The sequence below is a fragment of the Hypanus sabinus genome, chromosome 8 (assembly GCF_030144855.1).
Source record: "Hypanus sabinus isolate sHypSab1 chromosome 8, sHypSab1.hap1, whole genome shotgun sequence".
In the NCBI taxonomy this organism is placed as follows: Eukaryota; Metazoa; Chordata; class Chondrichthyes; order Myliobatiformes; family Dasyatidae; genus Hypanus; species Hypanus sabinus.
The window spans coordinates 53,646,535-53,667,417 of NC_082713.1; the positions used below are offsets into that span (position 1 = coordinate 53,646,535).

The window sequence follows — 20,883 nt, forward strand, 5'->3', positions numbered from 1 at the left end:
TATCCTCCACAATTCAGTACATTTAAAATAACACATTTTCTGGTGAAAATCAAATAAATGCATATAATTACAATACATTCTACATAAATACAAAATCCAAAATATTAGCCAATTTACTACAGAAATGTTGCATGTAACAGCAGCATTGATATTATATGAACTACACCTACTCTAATCAAAGCTTCAATGTAAACTGGGCCAACATGCACTTTCACTGCATGCTGAACTCTCAATTGTAAGCGTGAGCTCTGTGCACTTTAACATACATTATCCAAAGTACGGGTTACACCAATAAATTGCAAAGAGCTGCTAATGGCTTTTTGTTTTCTTCCCCTCAGCTTGCGACATTTCAGTAAAGTTAATCTTGTAATTTGAGGAACCTGCCAAAATTATTTACAGAAATTACTAGCAAAAATGTTCAGCATAATTTTTTCATTCAAAATTTCAAATGACTATGTTTATCTAGTTGATACAGTTAACAGAAGAGCAGTACAGGGAGAACTCTATCCAACACAAACTGAATGCACAAACATAATAAAATTGGTACCGAGAGCTCACCTCAGCAATTTTGTTAATGCCATCATTAATCCCAGGTTTGGACTTCAAGGCTGGTTGAATATAAAACAAAGGATGGTATTTGGAACCCAAGACTCTATGTCTCGCAGAGTACAGTTGTACCCAACAAAGCTAACATCAGCCACGCTCAGGGCCTCTTGAAGAGATGGGAAGGCAAGTTATCATCAGGATGATGGTTGCCTTGAGAAAGGAGAGTTCTTTAGGCCTCAAAAGGAAACGTCCAGTGATCCATTTGGGGCTTCTCCTCTTCCTTGACCCAGTTTGCCTTGTGCTCTATATCATGTTCTCAATGGTAGCCTCTTATCACCCAAAATTTCTTTGGTCATATGGCGACTCCAGCTCAGACTGAGTAGAAACCTCACACAGCAGAAATGGGCCCAAGAGCTTGACAATAGTATGGCCTTTACCACTCAACTCAGTTACATGTCTCAGGTTAGGTCTGTTAGGCATGTGAATTTGCTCAGGGTCCCAACTCTTTACTAATTAGCAACTCCAGCAATTTGATTAACAAATCCAGATATCTGAACATGAATCTGTTGAAAAGTTCTCAAGTTTAAACACCTTCAAAAATAAAATGTTAATCTACACGATCAATATGTACAAAACACTTGGTGAGCTCTGTGCAACCATGAACTTAAATGATAGAAAGGGACAAACAGCTTCTGGAGGCCCAAGATTTCAGGAAGGGTGGAAAAGAAAACAAGATAGAGAAATCAAGGGATCAAAGGAATTGACCAATGTTAATGAGATGCACACGTTTCTTTCCTACACCCCACCCCTTGCAGTCTCAACTCAATGTGAGGAAAAACTAACAGAGAAACTATTGCCCTCCTGTGCATCACTCCAAAAGGTTTTTTTTTAAAACTAGAAACTGTGTTTAACCGAAAAATCTTAGCTATCAAACAGGGTAGGTGATTGAAGTTAGACCCTATAAGGTTGATCTGATAAAGCTGTCATATCAATTATTCCAGATTTTGAGTAGTGGTATTTCAGTAAATGAGACCCTGTACAGTGGAAGGGAGAAAATTATGCTCCAAGAAGAAATTCCATTTAAAGTGGTACAGCAGAAATGCAGATGCAATGAATACAAAGTAATTCTGTTGCCCAGGGTAGTGTCTCAAGTACAAAGTCAGAGGCAGGTTTATACTTGCATACAACATGCAATTCCAAGATATGCCCCATTAACAATTAAGTAAATTACTTTTAGTTCCAACCTTTCCCTGAAACCCATTTCACCATGACCATCCCTTCATACCAGACCAATGCATTTCCCTTAAATGGAAATCTCAATGTACGTGTGTCAATGCACAAGCTATGTCAAATAGTAGCTGGATTGTACACATCAAAAAATGAAGTTAATAAGATTGCCAATTAGCTTTGCAAATGTGTACAGCTTTAAAGAGCAAGATGTAGAAACCAAAGCAGAAGTAACTCTTGGTTGCAGTAGCAACCAACTCCGAAAAGTAATCTTACTATTGAAGAAATTGTCAATTAATGTGCCCATTATTTGAATACTGGGTAGACATTCTCCTGCTCTCTAGCTGTTATATTCAACCTCAGATAGGAAACACTACTAGAGCACCAAAATTCACATTGCCCCAATTCAGTGACTAAATATTTCCAAAATGGTGATCATTTCCCAGTTCAGGAAGGGCAGCTCCTTCTGGCAACAGCTGAGAACTTTAAAAAAAAACACTACTTTTTTCCCCAATGAGTCGTATAATGGTTAACCTGGCTTGGAGAACATGAATTGGAAAACTGCTCCAAGTGGAGAAAGTCTAATCAGATTTACAATCTCGAAACTAGCTCAATATGCAACTATATTCAACTGCTGGGGTTTCAGCAACTACTCTGTTTTACCTCCCAAATGTACAATCTAGAATTGATAAAAAATAGATTCCCATTGCCAAACAGAAACTAATTCACAGGTGCTCTCTTATCAAAACTTTTTCTTTGACTTTCACAGCACTAAACCGGACAAATATTAAAATATTTTACAAGCTGAGACTCCTTAAACAAGAAAATTAAGGTCTTCATATGGAACTTCTATATAAAAAACATTGCTTACAGAGTTTTAATGCCCTGTTAAAGCATTTGTGTCTAACATAAACAAAAGCAGGATTTATGGTGCCTACAGTACAATTAGTAGGAACAGGGGCTAGTCCTAAAAACTTCCAACATCAGTTTTGGAACAAAGTAAATAGGTCAAATAGTCATCAGATCTTGATTGTTTGTAGGTTATTCACTCTCTTTGAATGGAGTCACCAGCAAATCCTAATATCCATTCCATCGGGGCATATGTCCAATAACTGAAAATAGATATTAATCAGACTCGAGGACAGATACTTAAGTTTACAAAACATAAATAACGGTCCTGTTTTTTTTTAAAAAAACAGCATTTCTTGCTGTATTCTGCCTCTGAGAGTTTGGTAAACACAACCCAGAGCTGATGTTTGTATTAAAACATAAGAAAAACAGGAATACTTAGCAGATCAGCCAGCTGCTGTGAATGGCTACGTGTAGAAGTGCATTTGTTCTACACTACTTCGAGTTGCGTGCTGACCAGAAGAAGATGCACTCATTAGCCACTTTACACAGTACACCTGCTCATTAATGAAAATATCTAATCAGCCAATCATGCAGCAGCAACTCATGCATACATAGTCAGCTGTTGTTCAGACCAAACATCAGAACAGGGAAGAAATGTGATGAGTGATTCTGACTGTGGAATTACTTAGTGTCAGATGGGAAGGTCTGAGTTATCTCAGAGCCAGATGATCTCAAGGGGTTTTCACACACAGTCTCTGGAGTTTACTGAGAATAGTGCAAAAATCAATACTGGTGAATGGCAGTTCTGTGGGTGAAAACACCCTGTTGATGAGAGGGGTCAGAGAATGGCCAAGCTGACAGGAAGGCGACAGTAATTCAAAGTACCACGCGTTACAACAATGATGTGCAGAACATCTTTGCACACACATCGAACCTTGAAGTGCTGTAGATGGGCTACACCAGTTGGCCACTGAGTGTATATTATGAGATGCATTTTTCTGCAGAAATCTGGAAGAATGTTTGAAAATTCCCCAGAAAAATAATTTGTGGCACTTACTTCATGTCCTAGGCTGTGAGTAAATTTCTTTGGCTATTCACCCGCACAATTGTTTAACCTATTGTGCAAAAAACACACAATGCAAATTAAACCACACAAATAACTCAGTGCCTTAATCAAAGTGAGCAGCTGAGAAGAGCAAATCAGATGACCAACTGCCAGCAAGTTCATCATCAGCCACCTAACCAGTGTTGCAGATCCATCACAGCCACCAGCAACAAAAGCCAACTGCCTGTGCTGAATCGTTACAGGGAAGGCTAATCATTCTGAGATCTTGTAGAAATTTGGAATTCTACTCTAGGCATTAAATTGGAAAATATACAAAAAATATAACTGCTCCAATTATAATTGCTCATGAAAAATATTATAGGGAATATAACTCTCACAGTCAAACATGCTTGATGTCAGGAAAAAGAACAAGTCTGTAGCATTTAAAAAGAATTAACAGGCTCTCCTTTGTTTTCAGCTAATCTCTACCTATACAGGTGGCCCCCGTTTTTTGAACGTTCGCTTTACGACAGCTCACTGTTACAAAAGACCTGCATTAGTACCTGTTTTCGCTAATCAAAGAGGACTTCTGCTTTTACGAAAAAGAAAGATGCCCCTTTTATACGTGTGTTTACCCCGAAAAAGACTACCATGACCGTGAAGCCTTGCGTGGGCAGTTGTGTGCGCATGCGTGTACGTGCGTATGTGTGTAGGTGCATAGGTGTGTACGTGAGCATGCTCCTATGTGCCGATTTTTTTCCCTCCATATTGATTTTGGCTCTCTGACTTCCTGATTTTGATAAGTGAAACTACATTGCACAGACAATATTTCTACTTTATATAGCTGTGTCTTCATCATATCATAGTAAAAGCAAGAATATGTTCGTGTTATTTTAGGTTTTATGTGCTATTTGGTATGATTTAGCAGTTATTTTTTGGGTCTGGGAATGCTCAAAAGTTTTTCCCATATAAACTAATGGTAATTGCTTCTTTACGACATTTCGGCTTACAAATGGTTTCATAGGAACTCTCTACCTTCAAGATAGTGGGGGAAACCTGTACTCCTCTTCAGACATTACCCTGGAGTTAGTTCCCATTCAATTACAGTTGGTAGAGATAAGAGGATAGGAAAGAAAAGGTAGCCCAGATGATTAATGTACAATTTTAAAATTTACTTTGACACATGCAGAATGAAATACATGATCATATTTTCTTTACTTAATGCTGGTTCAGGATTAGGTCAGAGATCTCTTAGTAAAACCACCATGGGCACTTTTATATGCACAATAGAGAACAGAAGGGACTTCAGCTTAATGCCTCATCTAAAAGAGAAGCTTAAGTGCATTTGGTTAATGAAGAGTCAATTCTTACCCTTGACACTGACATAGCTTTCTATCTGATTTTAACTAGGTTTGATTTACACAACATGTCGAGGCACATCAAGTTAACTATTAAGGTTTTTACATTGCTTGAAATGCTTTTTACATCTAGGGACATCAATTGAAGAAATTTCAATTTGATCATTCAAAATAAACTTTACTTAATTAATTTTGGATAAATCAGAAGCTCAGATACCTGGATATGTTAACATTTTCAATTTCCATTCACAATTTGGAGAGGGAGTAAGGTAATGGAAGCAAACGTTAACGGCCAAGAATTTTTGCATCTCTTGGCCTCAGGAAGAAAAGTTTTCATGAGACCCTGAAATTCCTTTCTGGTCTTCAAACATTTAATGGTTGCCAAGATGACAACAATTACCTCTAACCTAAGTGACTGGTCTTCCACATAAAGACACTGTCGAGAGTTTAGTGATTGAACATCAATTCACAAAGCATACATGTATGAGGCTCCAGCAGGTCTCAGGCAGTGGCAGAGAGCTGAAAACTCAAGCATGTTAAAAACTGGTGGGAACTAATTAGGCAGTTCATTGTTTATGCATTCCATAATTCCACACAATTACATTAAAAATATTTCAGACAAAATCAAAAATTCTCAAACATTCTCAACACTCACAAATAGTGATGTTGAAAACTTCACAGCAGCATTTCATTCATTTTTGACATTAGCAACGGGTACCACAGAGGGCCCTTTGCTACTTTTATGCATTCCTGGACCACAACTTCTCTCCAGTTCAACAGAATGGCAAAGTTACTGTGTACGCTTCCACACCATGCCAGGGAGCACAGACAGTCTCATTCAATGGGAAATTCTGCAACGGCAGAGCTACTTATGATTGCCAGTTCTTTGCACTAAATGGGGAGGCTGCAGACAGTGGAACATTGTGCCCCATCTCTTTAATGTGAAAAATGAACCAAAAATGAAAAGCGCAGTCACTCCGTCTTCATCTTCCTCATTCAAGATTCCGGTGCTGTCAGGACTTGAAGTGTACATTTGCACTTTGCATCCACTTGTTATAATGCACTTGCAACATTAAAATGGCAGTCAATTATAGGTACTTCATTAAATACCTTTAATAGTTTCTCCACTTTCTGTGGTAGATATTGTAACAGTTTAATAAATCTGGTAAAGCCCACCAAGACTCAGCTGCTATCCATTTTGACCACCACTTAGGCAGAAGAAAATCTGCAGTTACAAACAAGAATTCAGCAGGGAAAAATTTTTAAAGTGCAAAGCAAATGCATCTTAGCAAAAGAACAAACCGAAGCTTAAATAATGGTGTTCGTATTGTCAATGATAGGGAATTTAAAACATTACATTTTAAAAAGAAACAACATCAACCATCTTCACCATAAAAATTACTATAACCCAAAAAAATTGTCCGAATTCAGTTTTAGAAAATGGACACATCTTTGAAAAATCAAATGTTAGTTTATCCTATTTGCAAGTTGCAGCAGCTTTGCAACAACTTGTCCAATCCATTTTTGTATCATGGTCACATTTCCTTCCTAAAATGGTTGGCAGACAAGACCAAAGGTTTGAAATAAACGGAAAGGCCCATCATTTTATCTCTGTTACAGACCTCATTGCACTCTCATGGCTTCCAACAGTGAGAAAACCACAATCAAATATGTAGAGAGGAGACCACAGTACATTAGGAAGTTTCTGGCAAAAAGAGATGATAACAGCTTGTTAATAGACAGATAGCATTCGGTATCAAAGGGCCCTAGATAAACTGAGACCATACAACATCACATCTGTTGTAAATATTATCTACTTCTGTGAAATACTGAATGCGAAAATTGGAAAGATGTGACACTTATTACAAGTGTTATACCTTAAACACAAGTTTTTTTCCCCAATAGTGAATACCCTGCCCACTGTGAATGCAAATTTAGAGACAATTTCCATTTGAAGTTTGCTGTTTACATAAAGTGCATCTCGCCATGAGCACCATTTACACAAAGTTTGAAAGAATGATTTTTCTCTCAAGACTGCCATCATTTATTGTTTAAACATCAAATGGCAATATAATTGGGGAAACTGGCCAAAAGAAATAATGGAAACAGACACAGAGTGAATATTGTTCACCTTCTGGATGCTTCCAGTCTACCTGTGGATTAACACTGTGACTGTGGAGTAGACTGTGGAGATTCTGCAGATGCTGTGAATCTGGAGAAACTCAGCAGATCAGGCAGCATTTACGGAGGGATTGAACAGTTGACATTTCGGGCCGAGACCTTTCCTTGGGATTAAATCAGTTTTACCAATACTGGATTCAATGGCTTTCCAGAGCCAGTAAGTGGTCTGCTGAAAATGTAATTAACAGCAGTCCCATTTCAGGTTTAAAAACAACAGGAATAAGAATTTAGAATTAATTTAATGGAGCACCTAGAATGATATTTTCACTTTTAAATGGTAAAGAACCATAAATTTGCTTATGGGGTTCCACAGTCTGTCTGTTAACCAGGTAATAATGTTATTACAAACTCTCAACCAACCATAAAGGCATCGTTAAACTTCCGATCCTGATGTCAGTACATTCATACTACATATCAAAAAGTCAAATTAAATGTGCATGTTGGTTTTTGATCAGCATTAGTCATTTATTAATGAAATCTAGAGATCACTCTTACACCAATAAAAGCTTGAAGACCATTCCAGAAACTTCCATTTACTCTGATTAAAATGTGATTCGCTGGTCTGGCTGAGTTTTTTTTAAATCTACAAACTACCACACAAGATAAATAGATTACACAATCAAACCAATACCTCACAGGGCAGTAAAAACAACACAACACAGCAGATAGGTCATATATTTTGCATTCTTGGACAGCTGCAGTTTTAACCCATCCTGGTAGCAAGGTGCTTAGTGCTGAAGTCTCCTCCTAACCTGCCACTTTATATGTATGTGTTAATACATAAACACCAGGTGCTTTGGGGAAAGCTCCACATCTTTGCTTCTAGCTTCAGAGTTCATCAAACTGAACAAAAATGAATGGGGTAAATGGTAAATCTTCATCTTAAATTTATTTATTAATAATGAAGCATTCATACTTAACTTTTAATAACCAACATACATAGGTTTTTTTTATTTATACCATATAACTCCCAAATGGTTTCATGTTGTAACAAGCAGGAAAAATTCACAGTAGGCAACTACGGTTATTGCCAAGATGCATCAGAAGACATACCAGTTGGTAACAGTGACAACCAAAGACTGTGTGGGTGCCAGCACCAGCTTTGGTCTCTGTTGCTGAAGGAGCTGTAACTTTACTGGGATTGCCACAATGAAAACAGTATTAATATATTTAAGATCACAAATACCATGATAACAATAAAATAACTAAAGGAAAGAGAATACTGGCTTGCCAACATCCTCCTACAAGCCTGAACAAAACAAAGTAGGGCTGATTATAGCAAATCACACTGAACAGCTAGATTTAGCTATTACTTTGAGGTGGAGAGAGACATTAATCAAAGACATACTGTATATCATAATTCTTCAGGGAGATTGCTACCAGGGGAAGGAAAGGTATTTATCAGCTGATGAGCATATCTGCTTAATGTTTCCATGTGCAATGCACAACCGAAACGCAGAAAAGCAAATCATTTTGTGTCAGTAAAGTTTATGTATTTTAGCACTGAGCAGATAAAACACATTAAAATGGAATATTAAAATCAGTCAAAATGTTAGGAGTTCCCACTGTACAAATGGTTCACATTAAATGTGAAATATAATGACACAACGTGGAAGGAATATTTTGTTCGTTGTAAAACACAACACTAATAACTCATACTGACATCATTTCTGCTTTTATAAAACCTTAAGTTATAGGTCAACAAGGATGAAGTTGTATTTCAACATGACTTAGGCTGTGAATAAAAAGGCTGCCTGCTTTTTTCTGCCCTGTGTTAACATAATCAAGAAGAAAAATTTATGACAAAAATGACAGGCTTAGCTTAAATTACATGAATGCAGTCAGTACATAACATCAAAAGGTAAGCTGGTTTGAACAGTTTCACAGTCTTTGAGGGCAGGTGGGCTCTCTCTCTCTCTTTCTCTTTCTAACTTGGCATCCACAGGTGCCATCTAGCAGCAGATGCTGTCAGAATTCAGCAATGCTGAACAATGGGATGGAGGCAGAGCTAGAACTCTGATGTGAAGTTGGCCTGAAAGTACCTTCACATCATCAAGTGTCTTCTGCGGTGCAGTGCAAGGTGGTCCGAGCGGGAAAAGCTCCGGTCACAGTCCGAACATTTGAAAGGCTTTATGCCAGTGTGCTTGCGGTAATGCCTTGTCAGCTCATCGGAGCGTGCAAACTTCCATGTACATCCTTCCCAGGTGCATCGGTAGGGTTTCTCTCCTAGGAAAGCAGACAAGAGTGTGAATTCCTGTACAATTGCAAGCAGCATTCCAAGACCACGAGGCATCTCTACATAGATCCTCTAGACCTGGAATTCGAAGACTGTAGGGAGGAATTAATTTATCAAAAGCAATGAAATATTTTTCATGTATTTGCATAACTATTAAAGACAAATCATTTTCTTCACAATCTCTTCTGAAGCGTGACATAAATTCATCAAAAATGTTATTCCTAGATACATTTCTTGTCTGCTAACTTGAAGTGCTTTTCCTGAACCTAGTGTCTGACCAACTGTGGCATATCCAATTTCCACAAAGTTCTAGTAATGTAATGATCAAATTTCATCCCTAGCTCTGAATACTTTCCACTCAGTAGCTTTTCACAATCACAAAAGACAAAAATCTAAACCCAAGTGACATGAGTATATTTAATTCTGAGAAAGAGGAAAGCATTGCTCTTCTGATTACACATCTATTGTTTGGTATTGTTTGAAAGCATTCAGCATTGCAGGGTGTGGCAATTGGGGAAAAAACATGCTCCTTTGTTTGTTTAATGTAGAGTTTTTCAATCTGCAAGTGCATTCACACTTTTAATTTGACATTAATAAAAATGAACTTCTTCACACCATGCCATCAGAGAACTACTATGAAATAAATTCTCATGTTAGACTTTGCTAAGTATTCAGTTTAAAACTTGGTATTTTAACAAGAAAAAGCAAGAGCCTTTGCCACATGGTGCACAATATTGTAAAGTTTCATGATCTCAACTTAGTTTTAAAGTAGAAGATGGAGGAATTAATGAAAGACCATGAACTTGTAACTCAGCTCAAGAAATGTGTTTGGAGATGGCACAAAAGTATTCAAGTCAACTGCATGACATGACCAGACAGAAAGGAAGATCTTTCACTTACATCATCCACACCAAACAACATTAAAGCTGATTCTGGAGATATATTCTTACAGTGAAGACATTAGCATGGAAGATAAGTGTTAGCATGTATCATCTGGGTACATCGTAGATTTTTCTGTCAGCCAGGTAATTGTGGTTTTCTTTGGATCCTGACCAAAAGATAAGTGGTTGAGAGGTTGCACATGCTGGAGCATCTGTGAAGGCAAAGGGACAATCAACTTTATAGACTGAGGCCTTGCATCAGATCAGAGAGTGCAAAAGGGAAATAGCCAATACAAAGAGGCGAGGGAGAAGGAGCTGGCAGGTGACTGGGGGATCCAGGTGAGAAACAGTTCATGGCCAGATGAATCCAAGGGAGGGGGAAGGAGAGATGGAGACAGCTGGGGAGGCAAGAAAAGTACTGGAATCCGAAAAGGAAGGTGACGAGTGAAACCACGTAAGGGAGAGATGCTGGACAGATGGGAACTATGGGGGAAGGGTTAGCAGACTAAGTGTAGTGAGTGTGTCGGTGGAACCAGGTGGGAAAGGGGGTTTGCAGTGAATGGGGTGTGTGAGAAAAGCCAAGTGGAACAGGAGGAGAGAGAGAAAAAGGAAGAGAGAGGGCATGCTACCTGAAATTGGAGGATTCAGTGGTCATGCCATTGAATTGTAGACTACTCAGTCAGAATATAAGGTATTAAGCAACACACACACACAAAATGCTGGAGGAACTCAGTAGGTCAGGCAGCATCTATGAAAATGAATAAACACATCGGTGTTTCAAGCTGAGACCTTTCATCAGACTGGGAAGGAAAAGGGAAGAAGCTAGAATAAAAAGGTGGTGGGGGAAAGAGGACAAACTAGGTGTTAGGAGAAGCCAGTGGGGTAGAAGTAAGGGCTGGAGAAGGAAGCTGATACGAGAGGAGAGTGGACCATGGAAGAAAGGGAAGATGGAGGGGCACCAGGAGAAGGTGATCGGCAGGTGAGAAGAGGCAAGAGTGGGGAACAGAAGAGGGAAGGGGGAGGGAAAAAGAAAAATTACCAGAAGGAGAAACTGATGTCCATCAGTTAGCAGCTACCTAGATGGAATTTTGTGCATTGTTCTTCTACCCTGAGAGTGGCCTCATTGTGGCAGAATAGGCAGCGGTGGCCTGACATGTTGGAATAGGAATTAAAATGGTTGGCAACCAGGAACTTCTCTTTCGGCAGATGGAGCAGAGGTGCTGGACAAACTGGTCCCCCAATATGAAGTGTTGTTTCTTTAGTTTGCAAATGGCCTCACTCTGGCAATGGAGGAGGCCAACATCTGATAGGTAAGTGTGGGAGTGGGGAGGGCCACTGAAACTGTTTGCAAGCAGAAGCTTTTGATGATCAATGTGAACAGAGTACAGGCCTCAGCAAACGGGCTGCCTAGTCTGGCAGGCTGGATAGTGGGATGTAGCCACTTCCTTCAAATGGCCTCATAGTATCTACTGCAAATCCCAAGTATTAGGGTGTCAGTTTACCATACCCCAGTCAAAAGAAGGCAGTTCCAACAGCACAACGTTCCCTCAGTCAGTCGGGGGCTTAGTAGACTGTTTTATTCTTGTCACACTTGCTGAGATACAGTGAAAAACTTTTGCCTTGCCTGCCATACATACAGACCATTCTGTTACAAAACTGCATTGAGGTAGTATATGGGAAACAATAACAGATTGCAGAGTAACAGAACATTGCAGCACAGTGCAGGTCCTTCTGCCCACGATGCTGTACGGACGTTATAACCTACTCCAAGATCAACTTAACCCCTCGCTCCCAAGTAAGTCTTCTGATTTTCTATCATCTGTGTGCCTATCATATAGTCTCTCAAATATCCCTAATGTGTCTGCCTTTATCAACACCCACCACTGTCTGTGTGAAAAAAAACTATATTTGACACCACCACCCCCCCCCCATACTTTGCTCCATCCCCTTGAAATTATGTCCCCTCATGTTAGCCATTTCCACTTTGGGAACAAGTCTCTGGCAATTCATTCGATTTATGCCTCTCATCTTATACACCTCTATCAAGTCATCTCCATCCTCCATCATCCCAAAGAAAAAAGCCCTAGCACACTTAACCTATCTTCATAAAACATGCTCTCCAATCCAGGCAGCACCCTGGTAAATCTCCTCTGCACCTTTTCTAAAACTTACACATGCATCCTGTAATGACGCAATCAGAAATGAACAGAACATTGCAAGTGAGATGTAACCAGGGTCTTATAGAGTTACATTACCGCACAGCTTTGAACTCAATAACCAAACTAATGAAGACCAAAACACAATGTACTTTTTAACAACAACTTTGAGGTGTTTATGGGCATGGACCCCAAGATTATTGTTCCCCACACTGCTAAATATCCTATCATTTATTCTGCTTTCAAATTCAACCTTCCAAAGTGAATCACCTTTCACTTTTCAAGTTAATCTCCCTCTGCCATTTCTCAATCCAACTTTGCATCCCAGCAATGTCTCACTGTAATCCTGGACAACATTCTACACTATCGAAAATACCATCAACCTTCATGTCATCTGCAAACTTACTAAACCACCCTTCCACTTCTTCATTCAGGTCATTTATAAAAATCACACAAAGAGCAGCATACCAGATGGAGCATTACAATTACAGGAAAGAAGATGGAGTACGCCAGAGAATGTGCAGTGCAGGCAGACAATAAGGAGCAAGTCTATAATGTGGTGGATTATGAGGTCAAGTGTTCACTTCATCATTCTAAGTAACTGTGCAATAATCTCCTCACAGCAGGACAGATGTCCTTCAGCCTGGTGTTCTGTGCTTTCAGGTATCTTCTGCCTGATTTGGGGGGAGGGGGAGGAATGTCCAGGGTGGGCGGGGGTCTTTGATTATGTTGGTTGTTATACCAAAGCATCATCAAGAAGAACAACAACCTTCTGTATCAGTGCTGACTGCTGAGGGAGTTAGTAAATTTATGTCCAATGGATAACCATGATAATCAGTCAATAGGCCCAGTTACATAGGTCTCACTTTAATTGGGGAATGAAAGAAATTGAGGGCTAGTATTTTAACAGCATAAACATTTCCGGTTAATAACACTCAGTTTTAGTGGCTTAGAAATGGTGGGACAGTGGCAAAGCGGGTGAATTGAGTGGTATGTAATGGGACAATGGAAGTCCTGTCCAACAACACAGGAGGACCAAGGTACCACACTCTACAGTATAGTACATGCACTTTCGGGAAATCCTTTCCATTTTGTACACAGTTAAGTCCTGAATGTGGGTTATAGCAGGTGGAAAAAGTATCGGGGAAGTGGGGGGTGGGGGTGGGGGAGGGTCAGCATAGTGGTTGCAAGTCCAGAGGAGGGAGTTACACTAGAGACTGTAAAAGTGAGAGAGACAGCCCAGCTTTGGGGGTTAAAAAGGCTATTGGAAGGAGTTGGGTTAGAGACTGGAATGGCAGAAGTACATGGGGAAATATACTCCCCACCTTAAACCTAAGCAACTCCTACTCCTACAGGGAACATTTCTGTTAATCTATGTCCCTTACATTCTTGCATACCTCTATCAGTGACGTCTGGCGACTATACTCAAACACAGCTTATCGAGTCGCTCCTCAAGACTGAATAAGACTTTGTGAAAGCTGATAATATACTGGAACTGGAATTGGTATATTATTGTCACATGCACCAAGATAGAGTAAAAAGACGGTCCTGCATACTGTTCACACAGATCAAATCATTACACAGTGCACTGAGGTATGGCAGGGAAAAACAGTAACAGGGTAAAGTGCAACAGCCACAAAGAAAGTGTAGTGCAGGTAGCGTTTTGCATCAACCTTCCCTGTCAGTCAAGAAATGTTACAAAAATCACAATAGTGATGATTGAGGCAAGGTGAGAACACCAATCATCTCTGTACAGATGCTGGTGATACAACAAAATGAGAAAAAAATAATTGGGTCAGATGTGTAGGTGGAATTTTATTTCATGCTATACAGAAAAGCCCCTATGAGAACATGCAAATAATTTCAATAGATTTTGTACAATGGATCTTGTTTAGACAAAGCACCTATAGAAGGATCTTCCTGTCTCTATATTCCTGAAGCATCTCCTGCACTTCTCTCTGTCTTTCTCTCTCTACACCACCAGAGACAGATCTGCTGATATCTTTTATAAACCCACCAACTCCCACAGTTACTTTGACTATACCTGCTCCATCCTGTCACTTGCAAGGATGCCATTCCCTTTGCACAGCTCCTCCATCTCCACTGCATCTGTTCTCATAACCAGCCTTTCCACTCCAGGTCATCCAAGATGTCCTCCTTTTCAGAAAAAGGAGTTCCTCTCCTGTGCTATCAACATAGCCTTCAACTGCATCTCCTGCATGTCTGCTCTCACCCCAACCCCTACTGACAATAACAGGGGTAGGGTTCCCCTTTAACCTCACTTGCCATATCACTAGACTAATCATCCAACACACCATTCCCTGCAACATCTGCCATTTCCAACAGTATCCTGCCACCAAGCACATCTTCACCCGTCTACACCACTGTCTCTGCAACTCCCTTGTCTGCTCTTACTTCCAGGCACTTACCCCTGTAACAGAGATTAATGGTACACCTGCCCCAAATACCTCCCCCCTTACCACTATTCAGGGCCCTTCCAGGTGAGGCAGCACCACTCATGCAAAACCATCAATGTCATGTATTGCACCTGGTGCTTCCAGTGCAGCCTCACCTACAATGAGACCCTGCTGTACTGGGGGAAATTGCTTCACTGAACACCTCTATTTTGTCTTGTCCCAGCTTCACACATTCTTGCTTTCTCATCCTCCTGCCTTTCCCCACTCACCTGGACTCATCTACTCTTACTCCTCTCCCTCCCCCACCATTTTGTTTGGTTTTCTGCCTGCCTCCTTTCCAGCCCAGATGAAACCCAAAATGTTGACAGCTTGTTTCCCTCCATAAGTGCTACCTGACCTGCTGAGTTCCTCCTGCATTTTCATCCAGACTTCCAGCACCTTCAGCCCTTTACGGACTTGCGTGCAGAAGAAATTTTACTTCATCCTACATTGTTACAGGCTGCCTAGAATACATCCTGCACAACTCCACTGAATGAAACATTTTTCTAACATATGCATGGTGAGCAGCTTAGGCCTAAAAACGTACATTAAACTACTGAGTAGTGGGATCAGGTCTATTTTAGGCAAGTCTTCACAGTCCAGCAGCAAGATTTCGTCATCCCTGACGTCCTAAACATTGTGCACAATACAACAGGTCCTGCATGTAAAATGCTCTCTAAGAATATTCCTCCACATCTTCCATCAGCAGAAGGTAGCAGCTGGGCTGCAGAAAAGGTGATAAGAAAGGTGATCAAGGAGACAGCAGAGCAGAAGAGTTGTGGCCCAGGATGGACTAAAAATACAATTCCTGGTCTGAGCAACGTGAGCAGGATAGAGTTAGAGTTGTGAGTCAGAAAAAGACCAAAAAATCTTCATAAGCAGAACTTAACTGCTAGAATTTTGCCTCCTCTATAAACCCATGCCGAAGATCACAGCACAAAAAAATTTGTTGGCACACAGAATACAGTGCCACCTCTTGAGTCTTTAAACCCCACCCCTAATTAAAAAAAATAACTTTCGAACAGGTTTTCTAAAATGTTTAACTTACTTCAGTCTGTCTCTGTTATTCTTTTATTAATGGTAAATCAATGAACACCTGTAAATAAGTAACAGGATGTATTCTTTTCCCCTCAAAAAAAAGTTCAGAATGATTGTTACTAATTCAATAATTGAATGATAATCTCTGCTCGAAATTACAAGTGAGAAACTATTTTTAGAAGATTACTGCCAATTTGGGCACAGCTCTGGAACCTCTGATCTGGGGCAAAGGACAGCAGCATCTATGGGTCGTGATTGAGGCATCAGATCACAGCAGCAAGTAATGCAAATATACAAGGATTACAAACCTGGCACAATTAGTGTTGTCCAAATCGAGAGATGAACAAAGAGTCAGGGGTTGTCATTGCTGTGTGTAGGTGGGTCTGTATGATCAATAATTTGGGGCATATAGACATCCCATTCCAGCCCAATTATTAAAACCCATTTATCCCAGAAGGAACTAATAATGGTCACTGGGTGGGTGCTCCAAAGTGAATGTTGCATGGACAACCGTGTCCAAAACAGAAATCATAGTTGGTGCACAAAGCTAACTGAATCCAGGAGGTGAGGTCTCAGGTCAAAGTGAGCCAGCAGCAGTCACAGTCACAGCTTGCCCAGAGTGAAAACAACCTAATCTGGGTAATTTAGAATACTGTGCCCACAGAATATAACACTGCATCAACTGTTAGGCTCATGTTTCCTCAGGCTTCCAGCACCCTCTTGTGGGCATCATGAGGCTTTGACTTAGATTTCAACTGTGTTGAACACACTAAAATGTCATGCTCAGTCCTTGTGCCAAGTCAGGTTCCCCTCAAAAGATGTAAAACTCCCTCAAAACTGTATTTGAAACAGCCTAGAAACTGACTGTGCTAGGGATGAGATAAGAGCAGCACAGTTCAGGGCTGGGCTGAGCTCAACAGCACTTGGCTGCAATCTGATAAGGTCGTCAGGCTTTAAAGGCCCATTCTCCATGGTGACCATTCTACATGCTGCCACGTAGAAGAGGCAGGCTGTGTGAGGGACAGAAGAAGCTCCTAAATTCACAAAGAGAATCAGAATCAGGTTTACTAGCACAGACACATTTGTGATACAAGTTGATTGGTGGCAGCAGCACAGAGCAAGACATATAAATTATAAGTAAATAAAGCAAAAGAGGAATAACGAGGTAGTGATCATGATTCATGGCCTGTTTAGAAATCTGATGGCTGATGGGGAGAAATTTTTCCTAAAACATTGAATGTGGCTCTTTAGCTACCTGAAACCTGTTGTGACTAATGAACAAAATGCCAGGGAATAAGTTTTGTGTATTTGGAGAGGTGGGGAAGTGGAAGTAGAGGGTCTACAGTAAGATCAGCTGCACAACACTAAATGCGATTACGGGAGCTAGACACAAAAACTATTAATCACAGGAGTTTTTACTCCATCTACACTGAGCCACAAACACTCCCATCTCCTGCACCCTCACTCATCAAGCCTTCAAATGACAGGCAATGTAACAGTGACTCAAGGCCTTCATCACCACCACTGAACATCCTTCACAGAGAAGAAATAAATCAGATTAATGCAGAAACTTCTGCACATTTCAAAAGGGTGCTGACGTCACACATTCCGGGTCAACAGGTACAAACAAAATCTTGATTGCTGGTCATCAGATTAATGTTTAATAATCATAGTCTCTTTGCAGCAGACCACATGATTGTGAAATAATCACACCAGTGCCAGAACTGCCACACTACTCTGACAAAGATTGCATACAACATCCAAAGTGAAATTGCTTACTCTTTTCTGGTTTCTTTCACTGCTTGTTCTGCTCCTATAATAGCACGGTAACATATGTGGGCAGCCCAGCACAATACTTGCTGATTTGATTTGATGCAAACAGCGCATTTCATTGTGTCTTTCAACATACATGTGACAAATAAAACTAATCTAATCTCTAAGGAGAAACTACAATAGCGAAGGGAATAAGGCCACACGCTGAGATAAAATGCTTGCTTCGACATTACCCATTAAGAAATCTCTCTATCCAGGTAACAGGAATTATGAAAAGCATTTGTGCTGTAGGAAGATGCCACAATACAGGCTGAGTGAAACAATCATCAGTTGTGCTCTATTAATGCAAAGATTTTAAGTTAACTTCGACTGGACACTAATAGAAACATAGAAACCTACAACATGATACAGGCTCTTCAGCCCACAAAGCTGTGCCGAAAACATACTTACTTTAGAAATTAGCTAGGGTTACCCACAGCCCTCTAGTTTTCTAAGCTCCATGTATCTATCCAGGAGTCTCTTAAGAGACCCTATCATATCCATCTCCACCACTGTTGCCAGCAGCCCATTCCACACACTCACCACTCTGCGTGAAAAAAATGTGTCCTCTCATGTTTTGACATTTCAACCCTGGAAAAAAGCTTCTGACTATTCGCACAATGAATGCTTCCCATCATCTTATACACCTCTATCAGGTCACTCCTCATCCTCTGCCGCTCCAAGGAAAAAAGTCCGCATTTACTCAAGCTATTCTCATAAGGCATGCTCCCCAATCCAGGCAACATCCTTGTAAATCTCCTCTGCACCCTTTCTATAGTTTCCACATCCTCCCTGTTGTGAGGCAACCAGAACTGTGCACAGTACTCCAAGTGGGGTCTGACATTACCTCTCGGCTTTTAAACTCAATCCCACAATTGATGAAGGCCAATGCACCGTGTACCTTCTTAACTACACAGTCAACTTGCGTGGCAGCTTTGAGTGTCCTATGGACTCGGACCCCAAGATCCCTCTGATCCTCCACACCGCCAAGAGTCTTACCATTAATACTATATTCTGCCATCATATTTGACCTACCAAAATGAAGCACCTCACACTTATCTGGGTTGAACTCCATCAGCCAATTCTCCGCCCAGTTCTACACCCTATCAACGTCCTGCTGTAACCACTGACAGCCCTCCACACTATCCACAAAACCCCAAACTTTTGTGCCATCAGCAAATGTACTAACCCATCCATCCACTTCCTCATCCAGGTCATTTATAAAAATCACAAAGAGTAAGGGTCCCAGAACAGATCCCTGAGGCACACCACTGGTCACTGACCTCCACGCAGAATATAACCCGTCTACAACCATTCTTTGCCTTCTGCGGACAAGCCAATTCTGGATTCTCAAAGCAAAGTCCCATTTTGAACCTTTCATAAGCTTTTTTCTTTTTGCCTAAATTTTCAACAGCCTTTGTACACCACAGTTCCTGTACCCTAGCATCCTTTCTGTCTCACTGAAACGTACCCATGCAGAACACCACACAAATATCAGCTGAACATTTGCCATATTTCTGCCGTACATGTCTTTGAGAATATCTGTTCCCAATTTATGCTTTCAAGTTCCTGCCTGATAGCTTCACATTTCCCCATACTCCAATTAACCACTTTCCTAACTTGTCTGTTCCTATTCCTCTCTAATGCTATAGTAAAGGAGATAGAATTGTGATCACCATCTCCGAAATGCTCTCCCACGGAGAGACCTGACACCTGACCAGGTTCATTTCCCAAAACCAGATCAAGTACAGTGTCTCCTCTTGTAGGCTTATCTACATATTGTGTTAGGAAACCTTCCTGAACACACCTAACAAACTCCAACCCATCTAAACCCCTCAAATCTAGGGAGATACCAATCAATATTTGGGAAATTAAAATCTCCCACCACAACAACCCTGTTATTATTACACCTTTCCAGAATCTATCTCCCCACCTGCTCCTCGATGTCACTGTAACTATTAGGTGGCCTATAAAAGAACACCCAGTAAGAGTTATTAACCCTTTTCTGTTTCTAACTTCCAGCCAGAGACTCCGTAGACAATCCCTCCATGACTTCCTCCTTTTCTGCAGACGTGACACTAACTCTGATCTGCAGTGCCACGCCCCCATCTCTTCTGCCTCCCTCCCTGTCCTTTCTGAAATAACTAAAGCCTGGCACTCTACGTAACCATTCCTTCCCCTGAGCCATCCAAGTCTCTGTAATGCCCACACCATCAAAACTCCTAAGTATTGATCCAGGATCTAAGCTCATCTGCTTTGTTCATGATGCTTCTTGCATTAAAATAGACACATCTCACTGAGCATATCTCTTCTGTCACTTACCAATCCCCCCTCTCACACTGTCTCCAAGCTTTCTCTATTTGTGAGCCAACTTGATGTATTAGTGTAGGCTTTTTTACTTGAAGTCCCCAACCACTGAATTCCAATCTGATTAACCTGTTACATGCAGTACCCTCAGCAGCTGGGAACAAATAGTTTCTAGATTATGAAACTGCAAAACAAAACCTCTGGAAGCATGTCAAGTTACATCCTTGGGATCAGAGACAGCATTGATGTTTCAGGTGACAGACATTCATCTGAACTCAAAGATCACTCATAAGAAAATACTGAGATTGTGAAGGAAACCATTCAAGTTAACAGTTCAGGGCATCATACTATAATGTGCTAACCAGCGCAGTGGTCTGGGTGCAACTAGATGTTAAGCAGGTTGGGATCTCCCAGTCGGTGTAATATATTGGAGCTAGGACTGGTTTGTGAAGGAGCATTTTGTTTGCACTAGAGACTACAACTAGCTAGGCTTCTTGTGATAATCCTCTCTGTGAGGGAGTCTCTGGTCATCCACCTCTCCTCAGTACCCCAACTTCTCCTGCTCTTCAGGGTCTGCCTTTACCACTGGACTCAGCCTTGCATGCTAGTCTTCCTTCAGCACCCGCCCGTCACTTCAAATTGGCTGGGTTGTGCAGCAGACCATGACAAAGTCTCTATTGCCTGGAATGTGGTCTGGACTTAACCTCCTTACTAAAATAAATATTATCACATGGAGAGAAGGGGTTTTGACAAAATATATATCACTCATAGAACAGCTGATGAAAAGC

The 20,883-nt window shown here is 40.7% G+C and overlaps 1 protein-coding gene across 15 annotated transcripts in view; it reads right to left on the bottom strand.

Annotated features, from left to right (window-relative positions):
• Positions 1-7,649: 7,649 nt before the first annotated feature.
• The window catches only part of LOC132398146 (Krueppel-like factor 8), a 178,880-nt gene continuing 165,646 nt past the window's right edge, over positions 7,650-20,883 (bottom strand). For all 15 annotated transcript variants that reach the window (XM_059977176.1, XM_059977177.1, XM_059977175.1 and 12 more), the window contains one exon: positions 7,650-9,435. In XM_059977176.1, the coding sequence (XP_059833159.1) occupies positions 9,254-9,435 (182 nt within the window). In that variant the 3' untranslated portion in view covers positions 7,650-9,253. The remainder of the gene's footprint in view (positions 9,436-20,883) is intronic.